The 26045-nt window shown below is 35.2% G+C and overlaps 1 protein-coding gene across 10 annotated transcripts in view; it reads left to right on the plus strand.

Moving 5' to 3' along the window:
• Positions 1-26045, plus strand: part of LOC145674461 (uncharacterized) — a 338683-nt gene that overhangs the window by 305893 nt on the left and 6745 nt on the right. For 7 of the 10 annotated variants that reach the window (XM_081744548.1, XM_081744543.1, XM_081744544.1 and 4 more), the window contains one exon: positions 11151-11235. In XM_081744548.1, coding sequence (XP_081600674.1) covers positions 11151-11235 — 85 coding nt within the window. Of the gene's footprint in view, positions 1-11150; positions 11253-26045 lie in introns of all 10 variants that reach the window. The other 3 variants (XM_081744547.1, XM_081744545.1, XM_081744546.1) reach the window with 3 other exon arrangements.

Here is a 26045-nt window from a genome sequence, read left to right on the forward strand (position 1 = left end):
CGGAGTTCGTTTCTGAAAATATATATATGAAAACATAAAAAAGTAAAAAAAAAAAAAAAAAAATCCGCACAGTTTCTCTTTTCGGCTGGTGGGGTTTACTTTTATTTTTATATTTTAATTCTTTGTTCGGCAGGTTTCGTTTTAGTTCCAATCAGGGTTGGACCCACCTTAAAAAAACACTTTAAAGCCCACCTGGGATTTTGACCTATTTGTTAGTATATTATTGGTACAACTAAGGTGATCACATTGTAAGTGATTTTTTTTTTTTTTTTTATCAGATTTTAGACTTCCTTGGGCGAATTAGAGGCTTTCACGTTAAGGTATACAACAACATTCAACATAAGACCTTTATAAAGCTCTGAATGCACTAAATGATTTTTCTTTAAACTTACCTTAGCTTGAGATAGTTATAGAACAAATTAATGTATGGATTATGCTTATAGCCTTTTGAAGTAAAATAAGCAATTTTGTACTTTAGAGAATATTTTCCGTGAATAGTGTGCTCGTCGACTCGGCGACACCGAGGGACATTATCACTCATACGTTTGACGGGTTTAAGGTCATAGGTGCCGGTACTAATAGTACATATGTAAATACATTAGTAAAACTATTAATATTATTTCTTACCTTTGATGTAAAACAAAGGTTCTTCAACTAAAATTTGGTTTTCCAACAATAACAGTTTAATCCAGTCATTTGTTGCTACTCTTCAAATTAGCATTGTGTAGAATCAACTCTAGCAATAGCGTAAAAATTCTTGTCAAATTTAAGAAGCTTAATGCTCGGGGTTCCGAAGACTATGTAACGCTTACTATTTCAAGTGCTGAGTTCAAATTTCCGTACTAGCGGAAGTTTTGATGTACATGCTATGAAAGAAGTTCTCGGGAAATTCCCGAATTAAGCGCAGAAGGATCGGATTTTTTTTTTTTTTTTCTCAGGCCCGTCTTTCAGATCCGGCATCTGAAACTTTTGACCGGAACGGGCTATCATCATTGCCATGTATTTTTCTTATCTTTATTGGATATCCATGTTTGAAAGAAAAAAGATTAAAAGGAAAAGGGAAAAAGGAAAGAACAAAGGAACCACAGCACAAGAACAAAACAAACAAAAAAAGCAAAGAAACAAACAAGAATAAACAATGAAAAAAATTAGCAACAATTTTCTTGCAAAGTGCTACTCAGCTTAACTGTATCTGCACCTATCCTGAACTATATTACTTAGTATTTCAATTCCTAATCCAACAACTGTAATAGTATGAAATACGATATAAAATACTTAAATAATACATTCTATTGTTATTAATTCTTATCTACTTATCTATCTATATTATCTAACTAATCTACTGTTCTATTTTTCTGTTATTTGTTTATTTTTATATATTATTTCCCTATAGTTCTTAACCATTTAATTCCTACTGATTGATTTCTTTTCTTAATTATTAGGATGTTTTTTAAGATTGTAGTCTTATTATGTTTTTTAGTTACCTAGTTTCTAATTTTTATTTGTTTAATTGTAATTATGGTTTCCTATTCTTATTTAATGGTTTACTATATTATTTATTATCATGTACATTTATTAGTTAGGCTACTATTTATCCTTTTTTTCCTCTTGTTATTCCACATGAGTGTTTAATGATATTGTTTAATTAATTTTATATTTACTTTATTAATTATGTAAATTGTTATATTATTTAGTTAAGTTTTATTTAATAATGTGTTGCTTCATCTTCTTTCTTCGGTTTTCACCGTATGACAATGGTTCCTCTCCTGTATGCTGTATGGTTACTTAGCAAACTGCACTTCACTTTTCACAACAAAACAGATCATTACGGTTTTTCACTCTATGATTGTTCTCTCCTGTGGTCACGGAACACATTTACACTAACATTTCACTTCACTAATAACTTACACTCTTATATGACCTAAATTTTAATGGTTATTCATGAAGTATTCTGTGAGTGTTCTCAGTTTCGTGTCTATGCCATATCACAGTCCTGTATGTGCTGACTTGAGGTCCAGGACCCACTCAGAGCACTTAGTGTAGGTCAGTGATTTATTTGTGGATTTTGTAGAAGGGGGGAATACTTATGCAAGATTGTGTTCTGTATAAAAGAACAACTTTAAAGTGGGGTTGGGACAACGTTATTTTTAAACCTACCTACTTTGAAATTATGGTACTAGTTTGATAGGAGACCCCCAAGTTCATCATTTTTTAAACTTTTTTAAAAAAAATTTTATGATGAATACGGATAGGTACGTTGGATAAGATTTGGTTCGATTGCATGCGTTAGTTACCTTACTACTTCTTGTCCTACTGCTGAGGACAAGTGTAGAGCATCCGGTAAAAGCCCTATAATTGCATTGCAATCTGCACACCTTGTCATAACAAGTGTCACACTCCTACGTAAAACGATTTTGTTATGACAAGTAATTCCTTAGTCTGTTCTAATTTGGTCCTTAAAGATCAAATTCCGCGCCCGAACAATAAATACAACAAAAGGTAAGAGTTTACTTTGGGCAGAACAGTGATAGGTGCACATATACTTGAGCCTAATTTTATTAAATAGAAGGGGAAAGACGCTACTAAATATAATTCCTCATTACCATAAATAAGTTTTAGTGTCATTTTGCTCCTTGTACTTAATAAAATTAGATTCAGGGGTGTGTGCACCTATCAATGTTCTGCTGAAAGTAAACTTTTGGCCAACAAAACATGCTGGCATTAAAATGGATCTAGAATTGAACAAAGACAGGTTAAGCTGAAGCATGATTTACGGCATTATCTAACACTGTCTTTAGAAATTAACAATACTTTCACACCGTACCTCACTTTAGAATAGTGTAGCAATACGAGGTTGTTTTACATCGGATATCGTCTTTTTCCCAGTTGGTTTGTTGGTAGTAGCATGATGTCATGATGTCCATTTTTTATCCAGCTGATGACATACTTTCCTGCATTGAACGAGATAATATCTGGTTCATTAACGTTTATGAACAGAATAAATTCGAGAGTTTTTACAGATAAATGGTTTCTAGTATCAGTATGCTGGAAGTTTAAGCTGGAGAAGCCTCTCTCTCACACTCTGCAGAAGTAACTGGAAGAACACTGATTTTCATGTTAAGATTTTGTAGATTTGGGCCAATATTAGGTTTCATCTTATGCGCTCGGAATTCCTGCAGAATTTTGGTTGAATCATTAGAGGAAAATTTTAATTCTTTTATTTTTTTATTTTACTTTATTTTCGAAATTTGTATTACTTCTTTGTCCCCCGTTTAACTTTCTTGCAGGCAGTTCTCGCCAATTGGATTGTAGCAAAACCTCGGCCCCACTGAATGTTTCGAGCGTATGTTATCTGCTAGACCCTTGCAATTTTATTTTCTGGTACTTCACAAGAGAATTGTCTAAGGGTTTTGCCAGTGAGACTCCACAAAACTGACCAGTTTCTTCAAACTGACGTAATTGTTCCATGGACAAGCCGCCTTTTCTTTCAACGCTTTCAGAACATTTCCAGTTTTTCAATTTTACTTATTACCTGTACAAGGAATGCAGACCTTTCTTGTAGAAACAGGCTAAGGATATGTTGAGGTTCCAGCGCATCTCGGATCATGGATATTTCATAAACAAAATCCCACTTAGTAAGTTTTACGAACAGATCTGAAAATATTGCACGCTGCTGAAAGCTTCTCTGCAAATTTGTAAAGCTTCTCGAAAGTGTTCCACTAGCGCAGAGTAGGACTTCCGCAATGCCTCTACTGAACGGTATGAAGAGCCTAACCACCGTACATCAAAAACTTTAGTAATATTGTAGAACCGAATACTTAGTTCTCCTGATATAATTTCGATTTCTCTTCTGTTCTTCGGGGACATTGAGTAAACACCCCCTCGCTGGAGTAAAGAAACAGCACCATTTATTTCGCCATGCATGTTATTTGCGCCATCAATACAAGCTACTATAAGTCTTTCCCGTAATATCATTTTGGAAAGATTCATACTTTCACATATTTTAACTATGGAATTACAAACCTATCTGCCTGTTGTTACCTATAACTCAAATAAACCTAAAAATATATTGCTACACACCTGATTAATTACAGTACGAATATACACAATGAGAACAGATTTATGAGACACAGTGGAGGATTCATCCATCATTAGCGCGAAGGGTTCATCGGAATTCGCAAGATACTGGGTCATTTTTCATTCATTTCTCTAGCTACAAAGTCAATAATATTTGAACACGTAACATTAGAGTAGAGAACTTGCTCGAGGTTCATTCCATTTATTTCTTACTATTTAATAAGATGCACGGTAAACGACAGACGATTTTGGGCAATAACATAGGCAGTTCTAAATATCACAGTTGTCTTTTTAACACGAATTTCATTCACAATTAACACGAAAGCCTCTTAGTTTGTGTACCGGAATTACTTGCCTTTTAATCGTCAGGAGCTTTTCCTTTATTAAAATATAGTCTAATATCCATTTTCGTATGTTCTTTTCAAGGTGTTTGTCAACGAAGAAACTACCAATTCACAACTGCAGTGACTGCTCACTGATAACTGAAAATGTATTATTATTATTATTATTATTATTATTGTGCTACTCAGATGAAGTATGATAATCAGTTGCAAGATTTTTCTCCGGGAAACAATTCTATAAACAAGACCAGCATAGCTCGCGACAATAAATATACTAAAATATGGAGTTGAATTATTGTACTTCAAAACAGATTGTATAGCCTAAGAAAGGTGTAAAATATCTTCCCAGGCAGGAAAGATTGAATTAAGCCTAGAGACAGGGAAACCAAAACTTAGAAGGGGGAAGTTCCCAAGCTTCCCTGGCTACAAATAAATCCCGGGTGTAGGTCCTGGTCCGTTGTATCCTTCCGCCCGCACACCCAGGCTGGGACCGTCATTTCGGCCGAGATAAGGATTGGAAATGAATACTTCAACAATAAAACTATTTATTTTACGCTTAAGCCTGCCATACGTCCCGTAAAAAACGGGACAGTCCCGTTTTGGGCCCAGAGTGTCCCGCGTCCCCGTAAATTTAGTCGGGACAGGGAAATGTCCCGTATTTTAACTCAGTTCCATTTCTGCTATCAATATCAGCTTATTCGAAAAGTGAAAAACAAAAAATTCCGACATTGGCTGGGAATCCTGTAATTAGTGAATGAACAGTACGCTGTTGCATGTAACAGTTTCGAGGAAGTTATAACACCACCCTGTTCGACTTGATAGCGAGCGAAATTTGCAATGCTACTTTTTCCATCGAACTTGATTGAAACTCGGATACTCTCCGGAACATTAAAAAAAAAAAAAAAAAAAAAAAGCTTTGACTGTTTCTACATTTACAAACACAGGGAAGATGGCTGACCTTTTCTCCAGCAACACATTAGGTAAGTTAACAAGAATTATAATCTTTTCCAGAGGCTAGGGGCACAGAATTTTGCTTTGGTCCAGGCCTTAGAAAAATGTAAATCTGGTCCTGACAATTACGCACGACACAGGGAGAAAAATCAGCTTTTCATCAGATTAAACTGACGAACGTAATTTTGGCAAATACAGCCATGTAAATAAATATTGCTAAACGCGCGAAGAATATTGAAGGTAGATTGTACCACTGATTTAAATAATTTGCATATTGTTTTCCTGTAAAGCATTTTTATAGCATATCTTAAGTTTTTAGACATCTTAAGTCTATACAATTAATTGCAGGGTACGAAGAGAGAAAAGCAGCTGCTGCTTAGTGAACTATCGCCAATTATATTCTTGAAAAAAAAATTAAAATTAAATAAAATGAAACCTTTTACTTTTAGTCTCACGGTTATGCCTGCTATGCTCAAGATCACGGTGATGATGAGAAATGAATGAAATGACGGAATGATGAAAGTGGGAGGAAACGTGAGAATCCCGAGGAGAAAACCCATGCACAAGCTGTTTGTCCACCACAAAACTCACTTGGCGCGAGCTGGGATCCCATGCACCAGAGGTGAACGCTCTACCACTGAGCCACCGCGGCCTATTATACTTTTGTTCATAACCAGACTATGGTTCAATTCATTGTGTTGGAAAGTTGAGGGGGGGGGGGATCTGAGGTGTCCCGTATTCTCATGGAGAAAATATGGCAGGTTTATTTACGCTGGAAGATGTTATTTCATGTAAGACATTTTGAAACATTTATTTATTTCATACAACATGAATTGTATCTTTGTTTTAAATTAATAGACCCCTTTTGGTATTCATATTTGGCGAACGTCAGTCAGGCTTCTGGATGACTTGATCTACATTTGTTCGTTTGTCTGCCGAGGTCCTTCATGATTAAGCGGTTAGTGTACGCGTCTTCGGCGTGGGTGACCCGGGTTTGCTTCTCGGAGGGAGCTCATGTGGTTCGGATTCCACTTTAATCACTAGGTCCCGTCTCATATAGCCTCGCTGCTGAAAGGGATGTAAAACACAAAATCAACTCAACTCGTTTGTCTGCCTCTACCACACACACTACTGGGTACAACTTTCGGCCTTTTAAGTTAAAATTTTCAGAGTACTCTAAATTTCCTGTATAGATTTTGGCGGCATACCAACGTAAAATATCAAAATGGCGGCCATTTTTTCAAAACAATGATCATCTACGCTACGAAGCGCAATTTTCAGTCTTTTAAGTTGAAATTTTGACGGTGGAAGCACAAGATATGCTAAATTTGCTGTATAGGTTTTCTCGGCGATTGAATGTAAAATTTCAAAATGGCGGCCCTTTTTTCAAAACAGCAGTGAGTAGAAAATTTTTGCAAGTTGTGACAATGACAATCTTGAAAAATAAATCACATTTTAACACTTTTACCCCAAAGACATTGAAATATTTCGAAAAAGAAAGTGTTTAAACCCGAAAAAACCCAATTAAACCCGAAAAAACCCATATGGGCCCAGGTGGGTTGGGCTTTTCCAAAAAAGGCCGAGTTTTTTCAAACCCTGGTTCCAATTCTTGTTTTTCCAGGGCCATGCGTTGCTCTCGACGAGAATGTTTCTTCTTGCACCCCCATTCCCCTTGGCCGCGTTGGCCCCACGCTGATCCTACGGTGAAGAGACTGCTAATTATTCGTTTTTGAGGTAGACAATTCTTTTGACATGAAGCATGGGTTTTTGGTGTAAATTTGTTTTGTTCAGCTTAATATATATGCAGAGTGAATCAAATTTCTTGGACACCCTCATAATTTGAAGCCAGAAGGAAACAAGTAAAAAGTTAGTATGGCAACGGATATGAGTGAGGGCTGCAACTTTTGGGGTGTATATCGATCATGGCCGCCATCTTGGATTCGAGTCGTTTTTTTTTAATGGAAAGAGGGATGTGGCATATTAAATAACACTAGCTCGAGCTTACAAATCAGTGGTGTTTTGTTTTGTCAATTTTAGAGTGTTCCGAAGTTATGAAGGCCCAAAGTTGGTAAATGACCTCGCAGGTGCATGCTACAACACAGGTTCTATGTGGTGTCCATCCCCTGCAATGCATAACTGTAGTCGCCGCAACTACTCGGACTGCACACAGAAGAGAATGTCGGATGAAATTTGCGTGCTGGATACGTGCCTCAAGGTGTCTCAAATCGCGGATTCTCTCAGCATACACAATTTGCTTAAGATGTCACCACAGATAAAAATAGGAGGCATTAGGTCAGGGGATCTGGGCGGACTCTCCACGCGATCATGGAGAGGAGACCAATCCATTTCCATGGAAGTTGTGCATCTAACCATTCACGCACACCAACTCCAAGTTTTGTGGACTCCATCGTTCTGAAAATAAGAGGGGAAGCTAACGTCAGCCTTCAGTATGAAAGGAAACACTAGGTCCTGCAGCAGCATCAGGTACTGTTGTGTCGTTAAGGCTTTGATAATGAAAAATGGCCCAATAATGTGGGTGCTCCATTTGCCATACCACACTATTAGTTTTTCTGAACTCGGTTCGCTACTTGGGTCAACCAAGTGCGGATTTGAGTCACAGCTGTATCTATCGACTGTTACCGCAATTGACTCCCCGTTCAAAGTGAAGTATGCCTCATCATTAGAGACACGATTTTTTGGTGACATGTGAAAACGTGAAAGTATTAGTTTTGTATGAAAATGTTGTGTACCTAAAATATATATTTTTTCACTATTTGTTAGGCCATATAACGCTCGCGATTAAACGTGAAATTCTGTCGAATTAGTGAAATTTGCAAAAGTCTCGATATTCCACCAAATTTACGCAAAAGTGGATCCAATAAGGTCATGTATAGTGCTCACTATGACATTTGTATGCGTTAGATTGGGTAAGGTTTTCCTTAATACTTCAACTACACTCAGAGAGTCATTTTTTGCAACGTCATTAGCGCAACCTATCACAATGATACTTTCGTTTTTTGTCATAACTTTATCGTTTGTTACTGGTTTAGTTATTTCACAAAGTCCTGCACCTGGTTTCACAATCCCTACAATTGACATATTTGCACTACTACGTTTCATTCTTTCAGCAATACCTCTTCCGTGATTATCTCCGAGAAGTAGAATATTCCGTTGCACATGAATATTTGGGGTCTTCACTTTTGAATCACAGTCTTCAACTTGCATTGCCGTCAATACTTGTTTTAATTTATTTTGCACTGGTATACCGATTATGACATTTCTTGACTCCTGATGCTCCTGATGTTAACTCAGTAGCATCAGAAACCTATCTGTTACGTCAATATCTGTAGCTAATGCTTTTTTTTTTTTTTTTTTTTTTTTTTTTTTTTTTTTTTTTTTTTTTGCACGATTTGTGCTGTCCTTTTTCTTTACAGTTGTCCAATTTCTAGTTTTAGCTGTTACTGTGTTATTTTTCAGAACATCACTACAGTGATACTTTTCTATGTTGTGGATTGCTTTTTCTTTCTTTTCCTTGCACTAGGCTGACGTTTGTGATTTACAGCAATTTTGTAGTAAGTTCTATGTTTTCATCTTTTAGTGCATTTAACTCAGATTTCAGTTCCTGTATACGAACTCGTATCTCGTTCCTCGTATCTCCTGTTAGAAGTTTTAAACATGCTTCTACACTTTCGATATCACAATCACAGTTGACTTTTGTTGATTCATTAACGTCCTTTGTTTCCAAATCATGATTGGGGACAGTGGTGGCGATTGGATGTTACAAGTGGGGGGGGGGGGGGGCAAGATATGATCTGAATATGTGTATATCAATGTTAGTGTTCCTGGTTGTTTCTAACACTTTGTTTGACGAAAGGTTGTATAACTAATAGGATACTATATTTTCCAGTTAAAATACCGTATATCGTGTTTCATATTTTTAATTAAGTAAATTGACAAGAGCAACGTACATAGTAGGTACTAACCCTTGATTCCTTGCTCATAAACATCTTAAAATTCTGTCTGGAAAATTGTGTGATCAGATTATTTAATAACATATTTGTAAAACAAATAAACAGGAAGGATATTATTAATCATACTAATGTATAATGAGGCTTGTTTTGTAGAAGTTATATTGAAACTGGGGATTAATGAACAACTTACATTTTTAATTCCACACTTGCCATTAAATGTATGCTATTACTCTTAGAAAATGAAAGACAGTAAATACTACAAGCATATGCTACGGCGCAATAGTAATATTAATTCCTTTGAATTGCAATTAAAACGCAGCTCCTGTAGCTGTCTTAACTCCACGGGAAGACAAATAACCAATACACACTTACGCCACGACAAATATTATATGGTACCATTTCTATGAACCAGTAATATATGCAAAAACTTTACATTTCCAAATTAAACTATATACATTAACCATTTTAAATTATGAATTTTAATGGTAAATTATTGAATTTCAGTCAATCAGCTACAGCATCATCCCTTTTTATCCTAGGATCATGGTTAGTACCTCATTCTCTTCGGAATAGAACAACCTTTCAAACGGTTCCATTTACGTTTTCCTATCATATCCCTAAGGCGGGAAATTTTTAGGGAAATCTGGATTTTTTTCTGATTTTTTCAAACTTTGATCCCCTCTGGACCCCCTTTGTTAACGCACAGATCTCAAAATCAACTGAAAACTACGAAGGGGTGTACTAAATGTGTATAAAAAATTTCAAGCTTCTATTTTGAAAACGTGCGGGAAGTGCGTGCGTGCGGGAAAATGTTTACCAATGAGCTAAGAACATTCCCACAATGCCCCAGATGACCCGGATGTAATATAAAATTTTACTGAGACATCACTGTTTATCCTATGATCATTGTTCGTACATCATTCCCTTCAGAATAGAACATACTTTCAAACGGTACCACTCAGATGTCTCCATCATGTACATGAGGTGGGAAAATCATGAAAAATGGATTATTTGTTTAAAAAATATTTCTTCTTTGTACTTTTCTGCGCCTCTGTATCCCCCTGTTTTAACGTTGAGATCTGAAACAAATCTGAAAAATACGAAGGCGTGTACTAAATGTGTGTGCAAAATTTCAATATTCTAGGAGCAAAACTAAGCTTTGCAAAAAGTAATAAAAAAGTCATAACAAAAAAAATTTTTTAGTTATGACGTCACCACAGTAGGTCTCGACGCAAAAAGGCATGAAAGCATAATTAACGTATTCTATAATGCCTCCAGTCTTGAGAAAAAACAGAAGTTAAAAGCTTTTTTGGTACTTTTTTAAATCGAATAATGAAGTTTCTAGCCTATCACCGAAAAATATATGATATAATTGAAAAGAGTTAAGTCGTCACTTCAAAAAAAGTGGGGGGGCAACTGCCCCCTCTTGCCCCCCCTAATCGCCGCCCATGATTGGGGACCTTAAGAGTTTTTAGCTTTGATTTACTTATGAATGTGTGTCTGCTTCTCATTTTATTTTTCACACATATCACAGTAATCTATAATACTATTGACATTATTTTACGCCCCATAATGCACAACTTAACACCTTTACTTAAATTTCCTTCCACTGCTCTTTTTGTATACAACCTTTAGCCACCATTACTATTTATCTCTCTCTCTCTCTCTCTCTCTCTCTCTCTCTCTCTCTCTCTCTCTCTCTTATATATATATATATATATATATATATATATAGATAGATATAGATATAGATATAGATAGATAGATATATATAGATATATATAATATGATGTATGTCTTTGTTTCTTAGCAGGCAGCAAAGAAAGGTTTCCTCCCAGAAATTATTGATCCTAGAAAGTTGTCGATGAGAAACCCTAAACCTTCATCTGAAGAAGGTAATAACTGACAAAAGGTGAGATTTAGCAAATAACATAACATTTAGATAATTCATTCGGCAGCAGTTTTTACTTACGAGCGAAGATATGGGGAAGGAAGTTGGTGATCGGGAAAAAAGATAATCTAATTCGGGGTTAGACGGATTTAAAAGTTTCATACATGTTAAATACTAGGACAGATGAATATAAGTGATCAGATCGCTTTAAATGAATGAGAGAAAAGTAAGCATGGGGATGGATTCAAAACGTGTTATCATTTCTCCCCAGTAATGTCAGACATTGCCAAATTCTGTTTTACGCTTGTGCCAGTTAACAGTACTACTGGTAACACCAGTATCTTTTAACCGTTCTCTTCACTCTTTCCTTTCTTACCTTTGAACAGCAGGGACAGCCTTAGTGGGTGGTACAGAAATTTAACCTATTAGCCTTCTCCTCCCACTACATGATAGTGAAAGTGATATTTTCTCCGAAATTCGGTGTTACCAACAAAATTCAAACTGCCTGACAGCTCTCGGTCTGAATAGGGTATGAGTAAAAGCTAATCTCCGTCAGGTGGGTAAGAAATGGGATGTCTTAAATTCTCTGGAGAAGAAAAAAAAAGTATGGAAACTTCGAGTGCTTCGTGTTGCTTTATTTGACACTTTTAGCCTGCTTTCAACACAATATTCTTCCGTTGAGAAGGAACGACCCATATATGAAAGAAGACAAGTTGGTAAATGTCTGATCACTTCCCCCCTTTTCTATATAGAAAGAAAGAAAGAAGGCAAGAAATACATTTTGGACTGTGTATTTTTTTTACACGATAAACACGAATGCATCTATTGAAGAAAACCACAAGAGAAGTTTTTAATCAATATAAAAGTCTTTAATCCTATAGTACTCGCGCTGAGTCGTGAAGCGTGTGCTTTAAACCAATCATAGAAATATTTTGCTCGAGCTCCAACACATCGGAAAACTTCGGTACAATTCGTGGAGCCACTTCCCGAGCGCACACTTGAGGAAACGTCGAACAGCTGAATTCACAAACTATGTTGCCAAACTTTGAAGACATAGTAAACGAGTATATAAAAAAGGCATTTAAAAATTACCAATAATAACACTGCACAATAATAACTACTGTAACAACTATTCTAAAATGAAAACAATAGCACAAATAGTAACAACGAAAATATAACGCAACAAAAAGGAATTAACAAAACGGAACTTGACGCCAATCCGACAACACTGTACTCCCGGGAGATGTTTTCCGTGTAGCGCGAGAGAAGACACTGACAAAATTTGATGGGTGGGGGTTGACGACTGGAACACACCCTCGCGTTCTATTGGGTGGCGAAATCGGTAGATCTAGGTCAAGCTTCATGACTCGGCGCGAGTACTATAGTCGAATAATATCTGAAATGCATGATGAAGTAGAAACTAACTTTCTCATTTACATAATAGATAAGGCTGCAAGAGATGAAAAAAAACTTACGAATAGTGTTTTAATATTTTACATAACATTATAGTTAATTATTTTATTATATAATTACATTATATTTTACATCGATTATTTTTATAACGACTAACTTACTTTTCATGAGAAGTCGTTGAATGCGATTCAACTTCAGGAACCTCAGATGAAAACGCACCAGTTGAACATGTCGAACCTCATTCTAAAAACACGGAGACTTGGGGATGTTGTATCATTCTGTGAAACAACTAACTTAATTTTCAGTCTGGGATGTTCATACATAAGACGACCAGTATAGGCAGAGATTGGGGGATATGTTATATAAAATTGTTCCGTCAGTTAATGTGATCAAGACATACATCTCTAAAGTGTTATGAGGAAAAATTTGATTGTGCTCCTAAACCCTCAGTAATCTGGTTAAAAGCAAGTTTTCAAATAACTTAAGGGAACAAGGAAGTAACGCTATTTGTCTATAGTCCAAATGTGATTATATATTTGTAATAATCAAGTCTTCCCACGAACAGAAAGACTGGTAAAATGTTTATAGTAAATACCAACTATGTCTGGAGAAGTGTTGGCATGAAGGACGTTGAAGAATAACGTCGAGTTCCGCTGCTGAGAAACTGGTTTCCAATACGGAAGATCCCCGTGGCAGAGTATAAGGTAAAAGACGACATCGAGGATGATTGACAGTGGAAAAATCCAGTTGTTGGTGAAATTCGGTAATACATTGCTGGTCATCTAATCGATGCGTAGACTGCGGTTGTGAATGTTGATAGCGATGAGTTTGGTACTTGAAAACATTCCAAATTTTATATTTTGGAGTAAGATAGGAAAGATGATTACAAAAAAGTTTCCAGCTTTTCCTTTTGTAACATAAGGTGGTTCTTTTAACTATGGCTTTGCATTCACGGTAATGAAGGAAATCTTCTTGTATTTTGGTCTGGAAAAATAACTTCAGAGATTTTTGACAATTGTTGACTGCTTGTTGACGTTCGGCATTCCACCAATGTTTATGATTGGATGTAGATGTGCGATTTGGCGGCTTCCGAATCGGAGAAGTAGTGGAAGTTTTCTTCGACGCTTATACAGTATGTTTGTTAAGAGTATGGATAGTATTGACAGAAGAAGAACCAGAATTCATAAGTTGACAAGAATCTTCGATAGCACGTTGATAGGTATCCCAATCAAGATGAAATGTAACGGATTGTAATATCGATTTTAAATCAGTTGCACTAGTTTTATGAAAAGGAGATGTTATCGGTACAGCATGAGTTGAAAATAAGATAGGATAGTGGCCACTTCCTCCCGGATCAAAATATACAAACCAGGTAGTATGGATATTATTTAGCACAAGAGTTATGTTCGGAACACACTTCCCTTGCTGGGTAATGCGTATGGGAATTCCTTCATTCATTGCAATGTAGTGAGAAGTAGGCAAAGCTTGGAGGTTTTTTCCTGCTGTATTGCTTCTAGAACTTACAAATAACTGGCATTGGGTATTAGTATCCCCAGTTATGTAGTCAAATTTATGATTATCAGAAAAATAGTTTCCCAAAAGTCTGCGTGAGGAAACAATATGTGGAGATATGAAGATATTCAGGAAATTGAGATTTTATACATTTAAATATAAGAGTTGGATATCAGGATCCGGACAAGGGATGGAAAGACGTTTGGTGACGTAAGACAGATTATTTTTGATACAGAAGGCAACGCCACCATATCCATCTACTCGATTTTGTGAGACAATATTATAATTCTTGAGACGGAAAGGTATAGTCGGTTTTAACCAAGTTTCTTGCAATATGATGGTATCAGGAGTGAGAAAGGTTATAAGATTATGGAGAAAGTATAATTTATTATAGATGCTTTGAGCATTCCATTGAATGATGATGAGCGGACGAAATTCGTTAACTTCCATACTGGGTATCTATGAAAGATTTAAGGTATTGTAGATTTCTGTGACAAGATTTTCCAAGATAGTACGGGAAGCATCTATATTTTGGGAAGTAAGATAGTAGCCAACAATTTTTTCAATGCTTCAGTATGTTTAGGAGATAATTGTGGTGGGAAAGGTGAACGTTTCATAGGTGTGAAGTTGATAGGCGTATCAGATGTGACAGTTGAAGAAGTGGGAATAGGGTGTTCTCTGGAAGTAATAGAAGGGCGAGTTTCCGATGGGGGTTTGGGAGGGTTCTGAGCAGCACAAGGTTCCGGAGGGTCCAGCAAGGTGAAATTTGGCGCTTTAACTGAGGCGAGCTTTGAATCCATTTTATTTCTGGTTTTATAAGATAGTGGTAAGTCGAACTGAAACGGTTTATCCTTCTTAAGACGAAAAGGCGTAGCAGTGTACGAGGAAGGTAAGAAGGCTTAGCTGGAAAAGAAAAAGCCGATGGTGCTGAAGATCCCAGCGTATGATCCAGCTTCTTCTCTTTATTCTGGGGGTATATCGAGATCAGAGGTTAAAGCAGTTTTTCTTATTTGTGCAGCAGACACTTTATCACCAGATAAGAGTTGATATGACGGAAAATGAGTAAAATCATTGGGGACAGAAGAGGGATCCTGCAGTATTGCGGAGAAGAACGGAATATATGAAGATGTTTTGGGAAGCTTGCCTACAAGATTATTCGCTTCGTTGAACGAAAGACGTTGTACCGCCATTAGTTGCATGATTTGTTTCTGTCTTTTTCGTTCCTCACATTGCTCATAGTCCGCTGCATGTAAAGCACCACAATTGACACAGTGAGGGTCACGATCACAAGTACCAGTACCGTCAGCATGATTAGAGCCACAATTTTTACATAATTTATGTTTTAATTTACAGGAGCGGGCGATATATCGGTACTTCCAGCAGCCATTTTTGCATTGACAGATGTTTGGAATATATGTTTCAACTGGAATTGATAAATAATAAATTTTAATATCTTTAGATAAAGTTTGGGAATTAAAGTTTAGGACAACCGAGTGAGAAGACTGCCGACCTTTTGTGGGATCATAACGGAAGATTCTACGTGCAGAGGTGCTCGGGAAATCACATTAAATATCTTTTAACGAGCCATCCATTGTAATGTCCGTATCAACGTCTTTCATAATGCCTGTAGTGTACAGAACGTGGTTAGGGATATATGTTTCCCATTTATTATGTTGAAGAATATTATGTTCAAGGAACTTATTGGCGTCTGAACCTGATTGAAAGATAAGATTAAGTAAATTTTTACCGATGATGGTGATATGAATAGTATTTCAGCCAAATAAAATTTGCGGCTGATGGACATGAGATATTTAGTACCTAAATCTTCGGTATTAGACTTCACATAGAAAACGTAAGATGCAAGATGAGTAGATTTGTACAAATTCTTATCAGAATGGATAAAGTGCACATTCCAATTATCAGCAGGAATCATAATAGTAAGTTCCTGAATGGAAGAAGGTATAGAGTTTGATTGTTGGTCGAAGCTTCTAATGTTGAGGAAGAGTCGATAGGAGTAGATGAATTCAAAGTTGCTAGTATTTCCATAGCAATAGAGTGAGCAACGTCTCCAATATTAGCATCAGCATTGTCTTCCTCCTCCCTCTTGAAAGAGAAGGAGCAATTAGCAGACCAAAAGGTAGAAAGAAAATAGCAAGTACATTATGCGGTGGCGAAACACATCGTGATTACATGCTGTATAAAGATGTAAATCGTGAGAAAGGATAAGAAATAAATGGAAGGATCTCACCCAGCAGTAGAAATCCACGATGTGCAGCCGGTGTGGGTGACAGCTTGTAGCAAACGTGTGCACTTTAACGAAAAGAAGGTTGTAGGTCGTCAAAACACTTATGAAAGCTTACAGGAAATATGAAGTAGTTATATGTGAAGAATACAAGAAAAAAAATTCAAATAAAGCAAGATAAATCAGTAAGTTTATGGAGTTATGAGAATCGCACTACACCTTGCCTATCGTTGCATTGGATTAATCATGGTGTCAATCAATATTTTGAACAAAGTTCAAAATATTTCACTATGCAATGGATATACCCATAATCCTTACGCAATGTAATAACACCACTCATGGGTCCTTTTACATGGTGTATAAAAAGTAGTTAAATAGCATTAATACTTTAACATACAGTATATTGTCTGCAGACGCATTTCAAATTGATTACATCTTATGCACATATTTTAGGAAAACATTTGTGGTGGTAAAATAAACTATGGTATTGTTACTATTCAGTTTTCAAGACTTTATTTCGATATGTGAGGAGAAAAATATATGTTGAGCCATTTCGTGGTTTGTCTGACAGTAAAGTACTAGTAGAACAAAATTACACCAAAACTTTTTTTACGACAAAAATGATTAGAAAACGTTTTCAAATTAATAAAAATTTATTCTACGCCTTGCTAACAGAATATATATACACACACAAACACTCAATGTTCAATACAAAACACACTATAATATCTTAGAAGTATTTAACATACATAACGACAGATATACATATTGTCTAAGAGAGATGTAACCTAGAATACTTTAATAGCTATAATTATTTGTTATATTAACTGTATGAGTAACCTGTATAACATTCATTGTCCCCATATTTTAATGCCGAATGTGGAAAGTAATTAAAATCACCTTATCTTGGCATAGCAACACGGAAACAAGATTCTAACAAATTTATTGTCAATTCAAAGCAATATACGCTGTTCTTACAAGTCTCGAAAACGGAAACAGATTTTGGAGGGGATGATATCATTATTTATTATCTGAGAATAGTAAAATGCTATTTTTGGCTAAAAAAAATGAATAAATTATTCAGTTGGTATTGTTATACCCTCAGCAAATATAAGGAGACTATTTGTCACATACAGTGGTTATATTCTAATTTTTTAACAACGGTTCTCTATATATAAGAGAGAGTAGATGAATATTACTCTCTTAGGAAACAAACCATGCAAGGTAGGCAAAAGCACATTTTTTTTATGGATACCACAAGTAACAAGTAGGGACCTACACATCATCCTAATATAAGGTGGTGTGACAAAATTAGGTAAAACTGCAAGTTCCTTGGAAACGAATTATCCAAGATAGATGGTTGTCAAAGAGTATTGAAAAGACCTTAATCCAGCAATGGATCGACAATTCTTGATAATGGTATGTATGCGTTTCCAATATAAATAACCCTCATCAATACACTCATGAGAACCCAGTTCTCATTCTTGATATCTGATCATTTGAGATTAACAAATAAACGCTTATGTCTTGTTCTGAGATATCATATGTTTAACCCTGTAGCTGTAAGAATTTCTAAAAGCAAAGATAGTTAATTTAATATTTATTGTTCCTGGGTATAACTTGGTAAAATTTACAGTTATGTACGGGTATAATAAACGGTTCTGCAAAATCGAAATATTTTAACAATCAGTTCTAGCGAATCGGTGAGAACCGGCTGAATAGCACCATTGGTGATATATAATTGAAACATATGGGGGAGGGGGAACATTCGTAACCCTCATACATTTAACTTTTTTACCCGAGTGCACAAATACAAGGATACCCACTCTTAGTAAGTTAAATCGTTGAAATTACTAAAGTTAAACATCAGATGGCACCGAATTCACTGGGAACCCACGTACTCGAGTCAGAAATAATAGTAACAAACAATATCAAAATGATGTTAGCAGCTGGTTTTACAGTAATTAAGAATGTTGTATTTGTACATGTAAATGAGTTGTATTGAAGATTAATTCGAATAGATATTTCAGTTCAAATGGGGTAAGTGTGGTTTCACTGTAATGCTTTATACGCTGCCAATTATGCGAAAAGAAATATCCAGCTTGTCTCTATATTTGAATAAATATAGTAAAAGAAACCACTTCTTGTCCATCGTATGTCAGGAATAGTTTTCTTCGCCTAAATGACTTGAATTTTGCTTTTTCAGACGTATCTCAGAAGGAAGACACACAAACAAAAGGATAACAAGCATACTGTATCTGATTCTGATCTACGACCATTCTGGAATCTTGTCAATATCATATAATTCTAGTAATGAAGACTGATAAACAATAAACTTAAACAAAACAAGCCTTCCTCGAGCCTTTCTTACAATCAACCTATGGAAAATGCTTTTTAATTAGCAAGAGGACATATTGTCAGGATTGAATTAGATACCTCCGGTTTACTGTACATTCTACGAGGATATAAAATCAAAAATATGTATAAAAAAGAATGAAAGATTATCAAAACTGTCACATATGATCCTATCCTTGGTGGAAGAAATTCTCCAGCACATGCTTCGTTCTCAGAAAAGAAAGAGACTGCTCTAGCCTTATTTATAAGTTAATTACATTTCCTGCAGTCTTACTTACTTGTATGAATAACAGCTTTTAAAATTATCTCTTGTTTCGACCAATTTGTAGTTCATTTTATGTTATTTTCAGTTGTTCATGAAACGAATGTGTTAGTGTATTCACGAATACATTAATGTTGTACCCGATACGAATATTATTTTTAAAATTTATCTTAACATATAACAGCTATTTTTTTTTTCTTTTGATACTTTATGCACAGAGTTGCTTGTAAGTGTCTTTCGATCGAAACAACTTGTTTCGAAATGTATTTAGTATAGAACATCGAAAGAAAAACTTACTTAGTTGTTGTGTTTATTTTTAAATTCCGTTTTTTTTTTCCCTGGCGAAGCATCATTCCATATTAAATCCGCAAGATAAACAATCTTCCAAATTAGCTGCATTTTTTTAAAGAAAAATGCGAAACCTGTTTGCGGACTCAATTCAAAATCCCATGTAAACTATTATGAAAGCAATAACATCTTTCTGCTAATCGAAATTGAACTTGTACTTTAAATATGAAAAGCCCATATTGTTAAATCGAATTCAATCACTATACTATGAGCAGTGTAATAATTGATGTTTTATATATTTTAGTATCAAATAGCATGTAGTGGTGGTGACGTATGTAAGTTTAACATATTTATATAATTTGTTATCCCACACACTACAAAACGAGCAAACAACAGTAACTTGTTATGCTAGTAACCTAAGCAATCGAGTAATATTGTTGTATTTAAAATTACATTATCATTTCAACTCCTACACAACAAGAGCTCCTTCTTTCTAAATGCAATTTCTTAGGAGAATGTTGGACAATACCTATCAATGAAAATTTGGGAATAGAACTTTAGCTACATTGAGGGCTGTGTCTAATTAGTCAAGTCAATTAATAATAGAGATAAGTTTATGAGGGGACTTTTGCAAAGAGTTTGCTGTATGTTTAAGATTTGAAAGCTCACAATTCTTTTGGGCATGCGACAATAATTTTGGACATGAGTGTACATATGTCGAGTAACGCAGTTTTGAAGGGAAAGGGGTATCTTGACCCGGTAGATTCCGCGCGTGGGTGCGCCTCTGATGCTTACACTAGTTAAATGCAGCATGTTGTTAATGTGTTTTTTACAGTTCTCATGCCTCTTTATTTTTCAATCAAATATTCTAAGAATATTACACCTTTCAGGTTCGCTAGTACTTCCGTTCAAATAACAGGCAAGGAAGCAAAACAATAATATTTTCATTTCATATTCTGTCAACTGTTTATTGCTTTAAATCAACTTTAAAATTTTGACACATTTTAGTTTTTCACCTCGTAATGATAGTTAACTTTGGTTAATTATGTCATCTTCTTTCTGATCTTTCACAATCTGTCAGTGGACTAAATGATATCCAGTGGTTTCCAATCGGTGAACAAAATTTTCTACACAATAAGGTAATAGTAAGTTTTTTGCTATAAGAAATCTTCCGAAAAATGTTACGTGTCAAACAGGTCTTAGGCTCACTAGTATTTTAGGCACAGTTAACACTACGGACCTATTGAGGATGCAGTGAAGTTTATGATGTATACCCACTTAATATTTTAATAGATCGGCATGCATGTAAATGGGACGCAATGGAGATATAAGGGTGGGGAGGGATATAAGCTATATTTTCGAAAACAGTCGATCGTATATCTACCAAAAATTCTAGGAATACCTAAATGGAAACTATGGAAAAGAGGTAATAAACAGTAGCAAACATACAAATCAACCAGTATAGCACCACATAACACGTTTTCAGTTTTACTAATTAGAAATACATTGAAAGAATCATGTTTCAGTGCATCAAATACATTCTTGACGTGTTTTTTTTTTTTTTTTTTTTTTTTTTTTTTTTTTTTTTTTTTTTCAGAAGTGTTACTGTCAATAACAGTATCCGTCTTTATCTATTTCGCATCTGTTAAAGAAGATTGTTGAAATAGGATATTCAGTTCCAAATTTTCCTTTAAATTCTCAGAATATAAGCTTTTCGCTTTTTTGCAAATATTGAGTTTATTTAGGCAGCAAATCATACTAAAAAGAAAAATCTGAAATTGTTTATGGTTTTTAAAAGAATTCTTGTAAACAAGTTTAAATTTAATTTTATCCTGCGTCAACTTAAGAGTCTCTGAGGAAGAGTTCTAGTTCTCCCATTCTTCTCGGTACGATCTTTGAAAGCCGTAATTTTGTTTGTTTCATTAGATTATTTTCATTATGGGGAATTGAGACAAAAAGAAATGCAGATCACTGATTCAGAAAATGAGTTATATACTACTATATTCTTCTATTTTCAACTGCAGAAGTTTCTTCATTCTATTTAAGGCATTCTTTCGAACTTCGGGATACCGCAGTTCATGCGCTACACTGGTGCTGCTTTCCTTCTGTACTACGCAGAAGAGTAACACATCACGTTCACAGTCCTGTTGAGAACGTGGTATGATGATGAATACATATAAGCAAGGATAAAACCAAGCTGAGAGTCTATTTAAAATCTAAAGAAAACGTTTGATGACTGTAATGTTACAGCGGAAAAAGTCAATGGAGTGGTAATATAATACTCTTAAATAAAATTAAATATCTCGAGAAACAATAAATAATGTACAATATTTGGTGGTTCACGTGCACTTGTGAACTGAATAAAGCAACCACACTGCATATCATTTTAAACAGTTTTCATCTATTCATAGATCTCCTTGGCTTTAATCTCTGCAGATGTAGTAATGTTTTGAATACTCGGTATTTCACTTTTGACAGTTCCGCCACTTTCACTACTTTCAGACGGCATGTCTTCAACAGTGTTGATTCTAAAATCATAAATGTTCATAATTAATCTAATGAGTCTTGAGACATTTCATACTTAACTTTCATCTATCTACACTTCTATGCGAGGACAAAAGAACATATTGACCGATCTTCGTATAAGGAGATAAGGAAACAAGTTTGAAACAACCAAAATTAGAGTTGTTCTAGATTTCTCTTCCAATGATAGAATATAGAAATAAGATCACAACTGAAACTAAATATATTTGAGCGACCTTCTTCCATTTGACTCAACCGGCATTTGTGAGGCTGTCCGTCGGCCTCATTGTCTCCCCATCAATTTGTTTCTTGCACACTTAGCTTCCTTGACTAAGAGGTTAGCGTACGCGCTTTTGGCTTGGGGAAACCCGAGTTCGAATTCCCGTGGCAGCTCATGGGATTCGGATCTTACGTTAGGCCGTAGATCCACGTCTCATATAGCGTCGCTGCTGAAAGGAACGCTAAAATCAAATCAAACTGTTCCATGATAACTATTAAAACTGCTTCGAAATATCCCAATTGTTTAAAGTTGTATTATATCTGTCAAGAGTAAGGGAGTAAAAAAAGAATAAATCTTCCTTATGTTCGAAGTTTTCACATGAGTCGTCCATTTCCAAACGGCATCTTGTCCACCAAACAAAATTTTCCAGAAATCGAAAAAAAAAAGTTCTGCCAAAATTATTGATCAGGGGCAAATAAATGTTCGCTAAAAATTTGGACAAAAGCTGCAATAGCTTGAAGGGAATATTGAAAAGTAATCTAGACAAGAGTCGTTTTGGAACTGTTGAAGGACAAGACACCTTTTCGAACTGTACGAAGTTATTTTGTCATGGAGATAAGGCGTTTCGGAGATAAAAGTGACATAATGCTGTAATATAATTATTTGTTTATTATAATAGAAACAGGATAAAAGTGATAGCTACAAAAGAACTTATTGTTGTAATGTCTGAAATAGAACGACTTATGAATCAACAATGACTAGTTTGATCATTCATCAAAGCAGGTGATAACATTATTAAAAGCACTATTCATTCATTATTCATTCGCTGTCTGCGTTTCCATTTGAGTTATGTCTCTGAAAAATTAGCTGCTATAAGCAATGATCAAGGTGAGTGTTTTCACCAGAACATTTTGCAGATGGAAAAACAGTACAAAGGGAAATGGGACCCGTCCATGATGAGAGATTATTGTTAAATCCTCCTGAAACAGGACTCCACGACTTAGAAAACGAAAAATGTTTCGAAACTGTCTTTGCCGTTAATAATTTTTCTTAATCAAGCTTATAAGTAAACATGAAAGGTGTTCCGGGGATAAACTGACAAACTTATTATATGAGTTCAGGCCCTCAATACAAGAAACATGTTTTTCTGCGACTTTAGTCGGAAACGCTTAGAGTCTAATTACGGCTAGAGAGCTAATTAAAAGTAATTATTGGAGTTGGTCATTCCTCTTATCCTTTTATTATCTCCGTAATTAAGCGTTTTCGATCAAAGTTGCAGATTTTTTCATGTATTGAGGTTCTGAACACATATGCGAAGTTTGTCAGTTTTTTTCGGAACACCCTATATATGAATTCGTAATAATGATATACATATAAGTTTGTGAATGATGTGTTTGCAATGTTTAGCAAAACACACGTATTTCTTTCATTAAAACCTAGAATTTATCCTCGTAAACACATTTTATTTTATATCTCAAATTACATTTACTCCTGTCAGCAGTTATTCATTATCATAGCAAAAAATCTCAGGATGATACGAAAAAACTGACTGTATTTTTATTTTCAGAACTTTTGATTCAGTCTATTAATTTTCACGCATTATTTAAGCGGTCATTTTCATTGCTATCCATTATGACTGCAAAATCTCTACGAAACTTTTGAAATGAAATGAAAATGATATATATATTGACGTCCCAGGATTTGTTCTTAGGAGATGAATCATTAATGAAAGAGAGTGATTATGAAATTAAATTTGTGTGCTCTTCTACCGGGAATCGGACTCGAGACTATGTGCACCGCGCTAACCACTAGACCATCAGGGAGAGCGCAAAATATATAATATTGGTTCTAGAGACCTTGGTGGAAATTAATTGTAAACTTGGGGCCCCGCAAAATGTTCCCAATTGGGCCCCGCACTACCTAAGGCCGGCCCTGTGTCAAACAGCAGAACAATAACTTCAAGGTCACCATATGCATATATGTTCTCCTTATTCTCTTTCCTTTCTTCCCTTTGAACAGCAGGGATTCTTGGAAAACTCGATTTCCACACACCAGGGTTGGCTGGTTTAAACCAAGGTGGTTTAAACCAGCTGTTTTTTTTTTTTTTTTCAAAAAAACCAACTGGTTTAAACCAAAAAACGAAAAATGTTCGTAAAAGTGTGTGTTTGTAAAATCTTGATGAACACAAATTTGTAGGTTATCACGTTTCACTCCCGTATATTATTCGTATTATATTCAGACCTAAATTCCCCATTCATTACTCAAAAAGATTACACTAAAAACCTAACTTTTTTTTAAGTTTATAAATGTTTGTTTTGTGATTTTTTTATAGTTGTTATTATTGTTATGTAATTGCAATCAAAGAAAAAATCTAAATATTGTTTCGTTTCAATGTTTACTATTGATAAAATACATCGAAATGCCGTACTTTGTGTGTGTGTGGGGGGGGGGTCATACAGACCCCACGAGAGGCATTTAGTGAAATGAGAAGTATCTTTGGTATCTATTTATGTATAAATGAGTCTGAGCCAAAGTGAACTCAAATAATTCGTATCTTTATTCACTTTTCTTACTGATATGCAAACTAAGTCGTTGTATTTTTTTTAATTTGGACCAATAAAAGTCTTTGTTAACTAACTTGAACTAAATCAGTTCTTCTGTACTCCGTAGTACTTTGAAATTGTCCATATGTAATTCTGTATAATAGTTTCACTTGTGCAACTGTTTATCTGTTTCTCCTTCTGAAATGACTCTTGACAGTTATATTAAGAAGAATGTAAAGATCAGTACAACGTATTTTTATCAGGAGTGCTTCGTCAGTGAGTCGGCAGACGTATTGCATTTGGGCCAATTAGTCCTGGTTCCGAGTTCAAATGGAGGACAATTTCTCTCGGATGTAACTCGAGAAACGGTTTTTATTCCGCTTTAAGCTTATGTGACCCCTTCCAGCATAACCCAGTTGTTGCATAATAACATCAAGGCGAAACAAACTTATTTCTGTCCATATATGATATGAATATATAGAGCAAATTATTTAAACCAAACAAACCTGGTTTAAACCAAAAAAACCGTTTTTTTTTTTTTTGTTTTTTCAATAAAAACCATGGTTTTTGCCAACCCTGCTTCTTACCTATGCGTCCAGTGTATCTCTTCCCTAAGTTCCTCTTTCGCTTACGTTCATTATTTTAACATTTTTCTTCGTTTCTTTGTCGCTTTCGTGCTTTCACAGACATGAATTTTCCAGACAGCAACAACTATCAGCTTCCTTCAGATCAGCCGTGTTCACTTTGAACAGCAACTTTTGTTAAAAGACACTATTGGATGATAACAGTTTCGCTTTTCGTTACTGACATGTATGTGGTTGGCGAAAAAATAAATATATAAATAAATAACATTCTGAAATTGGTAGCAATAAGAGAAAGTGGTTCAACTCTCAGTCCGTCCTGAGCGGCAAATATTGAGATTCTTAAAATAAAGTCTATTTGGTGTTTTTGACTCTCATGAAAATGAACTATAGGAATTACAGGTGTTTGTAAGATAGTTAATCACGTGTTGATGATGGATGTATTGATATTTCAATTATGTCCGTAAGAGTCCTAATTCTCAACGTATTCCTTTACTCCAGCAACTGACTTCCAGTTTTCCATAACCCTTTGTATACGAAATATCTCTAACGTGAATTGTCAACCTTTTTCTTTACTGTAGCTCATAATTTTTAATTTGCCACAACTCTTTTTTAATCACGAGTGGAAAATACTGGTCAGCCTTCCCCTCAGTCTACTGTCTTAGTATAGAATTTCCACATCTTGGTAAACCTAAAGGGGGAGATACTTTTCGAACATGTACAGATCGCCGTTTCCTCGATGCAGCAATTTATTATGAGTAATAGAAGGAAAGATATATAATTATCAATGAAAATTGCAATGATAATTCAAACCAAAAACATGGAAACGGAAAACTCGTAGCATCTGTATGAACAGAAGTTATGAACAATTGAAT

The sequence above is a fragment of the Thermobia domestica genome, chromosome 17, assembly GCF_964235325.1.
Source record: "Thermobia domestica chromosome 17, izTheDome1.hap1.1, whole genome shotgun sequence".
NCBI lineage: Eukaryota > Metazoa > Arthropoda > Insecta > Zygentoma > Lepismatidae > Thermobia > Thermobia domestica.